The sequence below is a fragment of the Mesoplodon bidens genome (genome assembly GCF_964165515.1).
Source record: "Mesoplodon bidens genome assembly, chromosome: 1".
Lineage (NCBI taxonomy): Eukaryota > Metazoa > Chordata > Mammalia > Artiodactyla > Ziphiidae > Mesoplodon > Mesoplodon bidens.
In genome coordinates, this window is record NC_138176.1 from 19,939,301 (window position 1) to 19,951,418 (window position 12,118).

The following is a 12,118-nucleotide window of genomic DNA, read 5'->3' on the forward strand; positions in this document are numbered from 1 at the left end:
ATGCAGGGGACACGGGTTCATGCCCCGGTCCGGGAAGATCCCACATGCTGCGGAGCGGCTAGGCCCGTGAGCCATGGCCGCTGAGCCTGCGCGTCCGGAGCCTGTGCTCTGCAACGGGAGAGGCCACAACAGTGAGAGGCCCGCGTACCCAAAAAAAAAAAAAAAATATATATATATATATATATAATTCCTCAGATATAGATGGTTTGCCTGTTATATCACTTCTACATGTAGGACTGTGATCACTTTGCATTTCTGCTGCAAACTAACATAAATGAAGGTAGGGGGACCCAAATGTTTTAAAAACCATTTTTCATTTTTAAGAAACAATACCCATATTTTTTTCAAAAAAAAAAAAGACATTAGGTTACTGCCTTTAAAGTTCAAGTTCCATTATCTTAAGATATAAACACACCTGGATATGAGATTTTTAAAAACCACACATACACACAAGCTCTAGGTAGAGCTGTAATAAACAAATTCCTTTTATAAACACAACTTTAACTGAAAAGCCACAGTAGATGGAAAAAAAGAAGAAAGGATATTACTTGGTAAAATCCAGTGACATCTACAATAGTTTTACAGCACATTTAAGCATTCTACGGTTTTATATCTTTACCTGCCTTCCATTTCTTAGTTGCTCCTTAAAAAATTGCCAATTACAACTACAGGTTGAACCTCAAACTTAGTCCTGATTTTGAGTGCCAGGAAAAGCAAAACAACACTCCAAATTTCTCTTAATGTTATAACCTTACTTCAAAAATGGTTTTATTTAAAATACAATGCCCATCTAAATGGAAGAAAAAAAAGAAAAGAAAACCAAGCAGCAATATGTAATTATACATAATAGTTATTCATTATATGGGAAGTGTTTTTTAGGATGATATCTAGAATGCACTTGCTCTGTGAGTCTCTTCAATAATTAAATCAACTAGACTGACACTATCAAAAGTAAGCATACTGTAATAAGGGGCACACACTTACAATACTGCTAGCCTTAAAAGCAGTAAAGCAAAAGAAAATATACCAAATAGCACATGCATATCTTACAGAACTTCCACTGAACTATCAATGGCTTCTATGCAATGTGCTCTTTTCCATAACTGTATTAACTACCAACAAAGGAAAGATGAGATTGAAATCAATGGTACTGAACTGAATTGTCTGAAGCCAGTACTCCACATGTGGGGAAAAGTGCATTTAGTTCAGCAGCAATATAGCACAGTGTGAAGATATTGTGCTTAGACGCAGATATTCCAGAACTGAAAGATGTACAAGGCAAGTCAAGATATAAAACCATAGTACACTGTTAAATAACCTTGAAACATACATATATTGCAGTGTTCAAAGAAAAACATTCATTTCATTGTACAAGGCTAGGGAGAAATCCTTAAAGTTACCTATCGTAGTTTATGATATAATAAATACATATCTATATAGCATTGTATATACATATATAGAATGTGTGTTTATGTGTATCTTTGTCTTTTTTTTGCCAAATTATTCTGTTAGTTTTTGTGGATCTGCAACTTTCAGGAATGAAAACTCCTTTACACTACAAGTTTCTGTTCCCCCAAACTTAAGAAAAGATATTTATACTAGAAAAGGTCTCAATAACCTCCCCCCCAACCCAAAGACTCACTTCAGATATTTTGCTTCACAATTGATCAGAGAAACATAATTAAAGGAATTCTAGAATTTCTGACTGTATCTTTTCACTTTGCCAGTTGTTTCAACAAGCAAATATCTTTTAATATTTAAATCAGCTGATGCAAATTCTTTAGCAGAGGATATAACCTCTAGATTTCACTGATCAAAACAGAGCAAATCAAAACCAAAAAAAAAAATCCAGTGATTTACTCTGACTGTAAACAATATATAAAATTCAAATCTCAAATTTCAAAATAAGTTAAAGAAAAATTATACCTTCAGGGCCTATAATACTATAAAGATCTGACAATTGGTAAGGGGAAAATATATATGAAAAGTTGCAACAAAATTGTTTGCCCAGTATTTTTGCTAAGAGAAAGTATATCTAACTATACTACCTCTGGCCCTTAAATTTAATAACTTCATAATTTGTTGGCAAATGTTTTAAGCAAACTGGCATATCATATTACACAACAGAAAACATCCATCAAGTTCAGCAAAGAAAACTTATATAAGCCTTTTGTACAGACTTTAAAAAAATCTAAATGGCTATGATTCCTCTATTAGCAGAAACACATAACGCAGTCTTTATAAATCTGCCAAATATATCAATATCTACATAAATAGATACAGATATAGATATGAAACATTAATGGCAGTCTATCTTCGAACAGTGTGTGGGACCAGCAGATTTGTATCAGACCATGGCACGATATGGACCCTGCATCTTTAGGAACTGAATGATGAAAGAAGGACCCCCAGCAACAATCTGAGGTGGAAGATGGCTGAGTGGACAGTTCTCAATACTCATGATTGAAAGCTTGCTGCAAAGAGCCAGCTCAAAGGGAAGGCTATGCAGGTTGGGGTTGTCATTCAAATACAGCTCTTCTAGATTCTCCAGTGTACCTGTTTTAAAAAACAAAATTATTTTTTAAGAAAATTAATTACTATTTAAAAAGTTCAACTGGGCATGATCCTTATCCTGGGTATTATGCATACTGAACACACATTTCCTTCTACTCTCTTCTCTTAGTTTTAAAACTCTCTACAACTGTGGATCTCAAACGTTCCCACATATTCACATAAACTGGGAAGATTAAAAAAAACATGAGATCCAGGTCACGCTCTATACCAATTAAATCAGAATCTCTTCCTTTATGGTTGGTTTTCAAGCTTGGAGTTTTTTTTGAAAAAACATATACTACAACTCCAGAGACTCTGTTTGGGATAGCCTGGCATTCATGTGTATTATTTCAAAATTCCAGAGGTAAGTTTATTATACAGTCAGTGCCTATAATCACTTTCCTCTTGGAGAAAATGTGATAATCTCTCTTAGTAATAAATTTCTCATGTGAAAGGTTTTTGTTACTTTGTATAAATCTTTCACTAAGAGAGTTATTACATATTTGACAGTAAGCCAAAAATCAATTTATGTAATCTTTTAAAATTTTTTCTTAGACTGTCTTAGGATACTCATACTTTCTAGGCAAATGTTTCTAGCAATTGCATGAGGCCAGATGGATAAACATACTAGAAATAAAAGTGTATAGTTGCCTTATTGTTTCCAATTTTTAAACTTCAAAATTTATAATTATTTGGGAGCTTCCCTGGTGGCGCAGTGGTTGAGGGTCTGCCTGCCGATGCAGGGGACACGGACTTGTGCCCTGGTCCGGGAGGGCCCCACGTGCCGCGGAGTGGCTGGGCCCGTGAGCCATGGATGCTGAGCCTGTGCGTCCGGAGCCTGTGCTCCGCAACGGGAGAGGCCACGGCAGTGAGAGGCCCACATACCGCAAAAAAAAAAAAAAAAAAAAAAAATTATAATTATTTGATGGTATGTGGTATGTAGAAAACTAATAAAAAACAACAGTTACTAGGTAATGGATTTGTTCACACTTAAGATTTTATTTATTATTCAGAGCAACTCTATGAGAAGTTACTACTATCCTTATTTTACAGGTAGGAAACTTGAAGCTTAGGGAGCTTCTGTACCTTATCCAAGCCACAAAACCAATAAGCAGCAGGGTCAGATTTTGAATTGTCTATTTTACTCCAAAATCATTCTTAACCACTAATCTATAGTGCCTCTGAAACAGCATGGTATAGATGGGAGAATATAATACATGGGATTACTAATTTTAGAATTACTATGTGACCTTAATCAATTAACTCTCTTTGTAAAATGAGGCAATTTACACTGCCTAAAAGTTAAGGTGTTTACATTGATAGTATGAAATAATGGATATGAAAACACTTAGAAAATTCTAAAGTACTCTCAAATATTAATATTAATCAAATATTAATATCAATCCTAAAACCTCACAAGGGAAGGTTCTTTTGGCATAGACACTACTAATTTAATTCAAGCTTGTGTAATTTTTAAATTTGGAAGAAAAGTAACTCTTCTAAATTGAGGTTAAATCTACTGAAATATAAGTATGCTAAAACATTGTCAAATATAATATTAACCCTAAAACCCCATGAGGAAACCTAATCAAAACCAACCAACCAACCAACCACTACTGGTGCTCTATAAAAAAAATCTTGAGCCTGATGTAACCTGATTAAGATGAAAAAAATAGTAGATTTGTTATATTTATCTGAAATACTGCTTGAACACACAAAAGCAAATTATTACTACAAAGTCAAGTATCCAAAGGGTTCATACCAATTTCCTCAGGAAGATGAGTAAGTAGGTTCTCTCCAAGGCCTAGATGTGTAAGATTGGTAAGGTGACCAATGCCTCTTGGAAGAGTGGTTAATTGGTTGTTTGTCAAGACTAATTTCTAAAAGAATAACAAAATAAAAGACGGTTACATATATATTTCCTATAACTGATGTAAAATTTTAAAAACTACATCTAAACTACTAAACCAATAAAATAAACACGGAAATTAGATTGGATAATATAAGAATCACTACATAAGCTTTTCTTTCAAAAAATATCATTTGTTAGGAAGACAAAAGCAGATAGGTTACATGAACATAAAATTCAGCCCTAATGCTATAACAGGAAAATCTATCTGGTCCAAGAATAACATGCAATTTGGAATGCATTCCAAAAACTTTAATTATATACCTATAAAATCATCAGGATAATGTTTTACCTGTAAATCCTTAAGATAAGCAATTTCATTTGGCAAGGATTCTAATTTGTTCTCCTCTAAATCCAACTCTCTTAACTTCCTAAGGTTTCCAAGACCATGGGGAAGCTTCTTTAGAAGATTGTTTGATAATATCAGAACCTAAAGAGAAATTTTTGATAATGTTTGACAGCTCACAAAACAGAATTATATATTATTGCGTGGCTTAAAATTTATTAAGCAGTACTAATTTTCTAAACAGTGAACATTAAGGGTAATGTTTAATTATATAACAAGACATTAAACTTACTATTCTAAAAAAAACCCACCATAGTTATTGGAAACAAAACAGTTTAAGACAAAACTAATAAAAGCAAAAAGAAAGAATTTAATTTTAACTAAATTACAAACAATATAAAATTATTAACTACTTGCACTAAGATTCATACAGTTAATGGTATTTTGATACTGAATAGTTACAAATATGTATCTAATAGGAAACCAATTATTTATTCAAAACTCCTTACAAACCATCATTTAAGGGAGACAATTGACTTCTAAACTGCCCACATCAATCCACTACAGTTATTATTTGTGGGAAATTTATTACATTGCAAGGCATCCTGCAATATCCTGAAGAAGGAAAAAAAAAAGTTTGAAGAAGATAATAGTCCTTATTCTCAGAGAAGTTACAATGGGGGAGGGTTAGGTGGGGAAACAATACTGGGTACAGGGATAGTGAAAAAAGCACTAAATGGAAAGATCTATATAAAGTTCTAGCTAATTTTTTATGCCCACTTATTTCTCCCAAAGTTATACTACAAATAATGAAGTAAACATATTCAGTAAGACCAAGAAATGATATCATTTATTGAGCTATCATTTATTGAGTTTACTACTATTTGCATTGCACTATACTAAGTGAGAAATGTGCATTATTGCATTTAATCCTAACTAAAACTTTATGAGGAGAATACTATCATCCCCATTTCACAGCTGAGGAAAGGAGCTTGGGCATGTTAAATCCATAAATAGAGTTAAAGTGGAACTGTACCCAGATCTGTTTGGCTTCAAAGCTCCTGCTGTTAACCACTACACCATACTATTTCACCTTACTAAAATAGAATAATAAAAGAATAGAGAAATTAGATTTTTTAAAAACACGAATACAGAGGACATTTTTAGAAATACTTATTTACTATTAGTAAACTTTTTCATCCAAGGGTGAAAATGTTAGTAACTCAGAGGCAGGAGAAATCATCCTTGACTGAGGAGGTAACAGGAAGATGGATCTTTAATTATGAGAAATAATTTTAGAAGAAAAATTTAAGGGGATGAGAAGAGAGCATACTAGATACTGGGAACAATAAGACTAAAGGTACAGAGCTAGAAATATGCACACACTGCCAACCAAGAAAATAATCAATTTAGTTAGTAAATAAAAGAGGAGGTGGGTATTCAGGATGGAAAAGTAGGTCAGAATTACACGAAGGTTCTGAATTCCCAAATGAGGAACCCATAATTATTTTAGAGGACAATGGTGCAACATTCTTAAACAGAGCTAAGAAAAAAATATGTCCTAAAAGATGCTAAGTTTTAGAGACCCTTTCTTTCAAAGATACTTTACAGCATTCAAACCTACCAACTTTTAGTGGGCAAGAGTAATTCAAAAGCATTGAGCCCAGATTAAGTCAACACTTCATCATCCTAATAGGGCTGCATGTTTAAGAGAGCACTAACATTTCTTTTTTTTTTCTTTTCTTTTTCTTAACTGATTAAATCTGGACTTTATCTATTTATTTATGGCCATGCTGCATGGCACGTGGGATCTTAGTTCCCAGACCAGGGATGGAACCCATGCCCCCTGCATTGGAAGCATAAGGTTTTAACCACTGGACTGCCAGGGAAGTCCCGAGAGCACTAACATTTCTATTGGGTTGACCAAAAGGTTCGTTTGGGTTTTTCCGTACCATCTTACAGAAAAACCCGAACGAACTTTTTGGCCAAACCCAGTAATTATGATCTTCACCCACTTAGAAATTGTTTAATTGGAAACTTCACGAGTGAGAAAACTGTGGAAGAGTCTAAGGAGTTCTAGATGCTCTTTTATACTCACCTCAAGAGAAACAAGACCAGACACATCCTCAGGGATCTTTGTGAGCTGATTTGTAGCTAAATTCAGTTCTACCATACTGGTCCAAGTTCCAAAATCCAAGGGAAGTGATGTCAACTGATTGTCCTGACAAAGACAAAAAGAAGCATTCAGGGTAAAACCACAAAAACAAAGCTCCATATGTACCTCCCTATAGAAAGAGAATTCTTTTTTTTTTTCTTTTTTGGGCAGCTGTGCAGACAAAGAAGGCGCCCTCTGTCCTGGGCCTAAATGCTTGTGACACCCCCCTGGGCCTGCCGGGGCTCTGAGGGCCCTGCCCTGGGCCCCCTGCTCCCCTGCCCTTTGTTCAGTCACAGCAGAGATGGCCACACCCACTGCCTCAGTGAGGGCAGTGTTCCAACCTCCCTCAGCCCCGCCCCCTCTCCTCAGGTTACCATGGACTACAGATGCTGCATTCTGAGGCCAGGGCGTTCCGAGAATGCCAAGGGCAGACATGATGACCTTAAATGATTTCCTCTTGTGTCAGTTTTGGTAAATTTTAGGAGCTAGGAAATGGTCCACTTTACAGAAATGTTCAAATTTACTGGCATTTCATATATTCTCTGCTATAACATTGTCCTGATTCTTTCTGTATATTCTTTATTATGTTTTTGTTTTCCTTAATCAAAGTGTGTCTTTTAAATCCTTTCAAAGAATATTCTTTGGACTTACTAAATCACCTCAATTTTTTACGTTTTCTGTTGTATTAAGTTCTGCTCATATCTTTATTTATATTTTTTCTATGTTCTCAGGGTTTATTGTTTTGATCTTCTGATGTCAATTAAAACACTTGGTTATTCATTTTAATAAATCTTTTTACTTATAAAGATTTGAACTTTTGAAAATTCCTGCTTACTTGTAAGTTTCTAAGGGTCAGGTCCTCTACATTGTTACTGGCCTAAGGCTTAGTTCACCATATAGCAATGTATATATTGACATATTTTCCCCTCGACTTTCTGTGATTCCCTACATCTCACCTTTCTTTGCAGACAAGCCATTTGAAATACCCTTAACTTATTTCACAGCCAATAAGTCTTTGAAATAATGTGTATTTTTTAGATAAATCTTCTTATATAGTTAGGCAGAAAATCTGACCTGCCATATTTTTCAAAACAGCATAATTTCACTCTTCTCGATGATTAATCTGTTGTATTACACAACCTTTGAGTATTTAGCTTTATCAATGACATGTACTTTAAAAATGTTTTAAAGATCCTAGCAGTCTTTGAAAACATCCTTGTTCCTTGTTGCAGTTCCAGTTTTATGTATATTTTCTGCCTTGCACCTGATTATTCCAACATCTGATGGATGGCCTTGGGAATCTAATTCTCAGAAAGAGAATTCTTAAACAGAAAAAGTCATTCCCTTTTTTGATGTCGAAATATATTGGATGGGCCAAAAAGCGTCTTTGGTTTTCTAAGTAAAAATAAAAGACACATTTTTTCATTTTCACCAGGAACTTTATTGAACAACGTATTCACCCTTTTGTTCCACTACGTTCTGCCATTTTTCAGGCAACTTCATAATTCCATCTTCCCAAAACTTCTTATGTTTTTGAGCAAAGAACTGGTCCAGGTGCCTTTTACAGTCTTCCAGGGAATTGAAATTTTTCCCATTAAGAGAATTCTGTAAAGACCGAAATAAATGGAAACCCAAAGGTGCAATGTCTGCTGAATACAGGAGATTAATCAGAACTTCCCAGCCAAGCTGTTAACAGCTTTTGCCTGGTCATCAAAGAAACACGCAGTCCTGCGTTATCCTGATGGAAGATTATGCATTTTCTGTTGACTAATTCTAGAGGCTTTTCGTCAAGTGCCACTTTCAGTGGGTCTAACTGGGAGCAGTACTTGTTGGTATTTATCATTTGGTTTTCCAGAAGGAGCTCATAATAGAGGACTCCCTTCCAATCCCACATATGCACAACATCATCTTCTTTGGATGAAGACCAGCCTTTGGTGTGGTTGGTGGTGGTTCACATTTGTCCCATGTCTCTTCCATTCCACATTACTGTACACTATCCACTTTTCATCGCCCATCACAATTTGTTTTAAAAAGGGAACATTTTCATTACGTTTCAGTAGAGAATCGCATGTGGAAATATGGTCAAGAAGGTTTTATCGCCTAACTTATGTGGAACCCAAACATCAAAGCGATTAACATAACCAAGCTGGTGCAAATTATTTTCAATGCTTGATTTGGATATTCTGAGTATGTCGGCTATCTCCCGCATAATATAACGTTCATTGTTCTCAATTATTGTTTCGATTTGATCGTTATCAACTTCAACTGGTCTACCTGACCGTGGAGCATCGTCCACCGAGAAATTTCCAGCAAACCACTTTTGACACGTTCGATCAGTCACAGCACCTTCTCCATACACTGAACAAATCTTCTTTTTGTATTTCAGTTGCATTTTTAACTTTCTTGAAATAATAAGGCATAATATGCCAAAAATGTTGCTTTTTTCTTCCATCTTCAATATTAAAATGGCTACACAAAAATTCACCAATTTTTGGTAAGTATTTTTTTACATGCACACTGATATGACAGCTGTCACATATAATCTAACAAAATTGTTTTGAATGAAGTTAAAGACAACTAAGTGCTACTAGAGCCATCTTATGGAAAAAACCGAACGAACCTTTTGGCCCACCCAATAGAAAGAAAAGAAAAGGAACAAAAACTCTAAGCCTCCAAAGTTTTTCAAACAGTAATTAAGCTTTTATTTTTAAGTCTAAACTAGAAGTTTGTTCCCTATGCGATTATCTGTGTTGGATATGGAAAAATACACTATACAGATGAACACTTGAGATTTCAAAGGTCCCAGTGATAAATATAATGTTTTCCTCACTTCACAGTAATGTATAGAAATCACTGAATAAAATCTGAATGCTCGGGCTTCCCTGGTGGCGCAGTGGTTGAGAGTCCGCCTGCCGATGCAGGGGACGCGGGTTCGTGCCCCGGTCTGGGGGGATCCCACATGCCGCGGAGCGGCTGGGCCCGTGAGCCATGGCTGTTGACCCTGTGCGTCCGGAGCCTGTGCTCCGCAGCGGGAGAGGCCACAACAGTGAGAGGCCCATGTAACGCAAAAAAAAAAAAAATCTGAATGCTCATGAGCACAATGGAAGAAGAAATATCTAACTATAGCCCACAAGGAATCCAGATAAGCTCAGCAATTCTAGAGATGCTGAACAATAAAGTAGGAGAGGAAAAAAGTTGTAATAAGACAGCAAATTAAATCATTAAAACACTAAGTATCCATGATTTTACTTTAAAAATCCATAAGAAAAGATGGTAAAAACATACTTACCATTAAATAATAAAAACAAATGATGAAACACTGTGATTCTAATTTTATTTAAAAATTAGATATAGCTATACACAGCAAAAATAGTGAAATACATGCCAGTGATTCACTAGTTTTTTTCCCCGCTTCCTCATATTCACTTATAAAACAACTCTTACCACACTGTGCGTGCTCAGGGTATTTTGGTACTGAGATGGGACCATCAGTATTCCCTGTCCCAGTTGGGTATCAATGATATATGCCAATTTATTAACAGCAGTGGAATTTTTTTTTTTTTTTTTGCAGTACGCGGGCCTCTCACTGTTGTGGCCTCTCCCATTGCGGAGCACAGGCTCCGGACACGCAGGCTCAGCGGCCATGGCTCACGGGCCCAGCCGCTCCATGGCATGTGGGATCTTCCCAGACCGGGGCACAAACCCGCATCCCCTGCATCGGCAGGCGGACTCTCAACCACTGCACCACCAGGGAAGCCCAACAGCAAAGGAATTTTTAAATTTTATGTCCTTTTTTGTTCATCTGTATTTAAAATTTTTTCTGCAATGTACATTAATTACTGATCTCATTTTACACAAAATCATCCGTAAGAGAAATCCCAAGTAGCAAACATCTATTTGAAAGCCAAGTTTTTCTTTTATTATAATATTTAAACTTATTACCTATTTAAACTTCTTATCTACCTATGCCCAAACTACTGATAGTTATTAGCACGATAAAGCATTTTCATTAAAAAAATTTACTACTGATGCTTATGTGAGGAGGAGAATGTCAGGCATCATTTTGACTTCTTTCAAGAAAAAGTTTTGTTAACCATTTGTCTCGATTTTGAAGAAAAATTAATTTAAAAGCTCTATGCAAAGTTTTTATCATTTCACTGAAAACAGCAAGTTTTTCCAAGCTAACATATTACAATAACATAATATCCATAAAAATGTTTAACCAAATGGGACTTCCCTGGTGGCACAGTGGTTAAGAATCCGCCTGCCAATGCAGTGGACAAGGGTTCGAGCCCTGGTCCGGGAAGATCCCACATGCCGCGGAGCAACTAAGCCCATGTGCCACAACTACTAAGCCTGTGCTCTAGAGCCTGTGGACCACAACTACTGAGCTCACGTGCTGCAAATACTGAAGCCTGTGCACCTAGAGCCCGTGCTCCGCAATAAGAGAAGCCACTGCAATGAGAAGCCCGTGCACCACATCGAAGAGTAGCCCCCACTCGCCACAACTAGAGAAAGCCCGTGTGCAGCAACGAAGACCCAATGCAGCCAAAAATAAAAATGAGTAAATTTATTTTAAAGAAAATGTTTAACCAAATGAATACCTGGACTGCTGTCTAAGCCTCGTATTACAAATTGAACATTCAGAACTAATGCCATTACCACTGGTAAACCTCATATAACCAGACTAGTTAACAGTACATTTTACTTGTTTAAGATTATAAGACTATTTTGAACTTCCACTGGTTCACTTATTATATACTTCCAAACAATTATAAAAGATACATATACTTATGAAGATGTATACATAGAATTAAAAATTATACAATTAGACTGTAGTTTAAAGAACCACAATTATTTTGAAATGGTTCACCAAAGACAAAAGGATGTAGTATGATACAATATAAAGAACACTATACCTGAAAGCAGGAAATCTATGCTTCCTGGATTCCTACCTCAGCCATGAATTAGTTATGTAGCCAATTATTATTACCTGTGGGCTTAAAGTTTGTTCATTACAAATTAAATCACTGGACAAATCATTTTTCATTTCTTTCCTCCTTTTGCAATAAAATTCCTTTTTCTTATTACAAATGTGAAACTCATTCACTATAGAGAATACAGACAAGTAAAAAGAAACTAAAAATTACCCGTTAGGAAAAAATATTTGCAAATCATCTATCTGACAAGGGATTAACATCCAAAATATATAAAG

General features: G+C 35.7%; 1 protein-coding gene across 7 annotated transcripts in view; it reads right to left on the reverse strand.

Annotated features, from left to right (window-relative positions):
- Positions 1-461: 461 nt before the first annotated feature.
- Positions 462-12,118, reverse strand: part of SHOC2 (SHOC2 leucine rich repeat scaffold protein) — a 103,899-nt gene continuing 92,242 nt past the window's right edge. For all 7 annotated transcript variants that reach the window (XM_081234223.1, XM_081234217.1, XM_081234220.1 and 4 more), the window contains 4 exons: positions 6,847-6,969; positions 4,755-4,892; positions 4,316-4,433; positions 462-2,556 (listed from right to left, as the gene is read on the reverse strand). In XM_081234223.1, the coding sequence (XP_081090349.1) occupies positions 2,348-2,556; positions 4,316-4,433; positions 4,755-4,892; positions 6,847-6,969 (588 nt within the window). In that variant the 3' untranslated portion in view covers positions 462-2,347. The remainder of the gene's footprint in view (positions 2,557-4,315; positions 4,434-4,754; positions 4,893-6,846; positions 6,970-12,118) is intronic.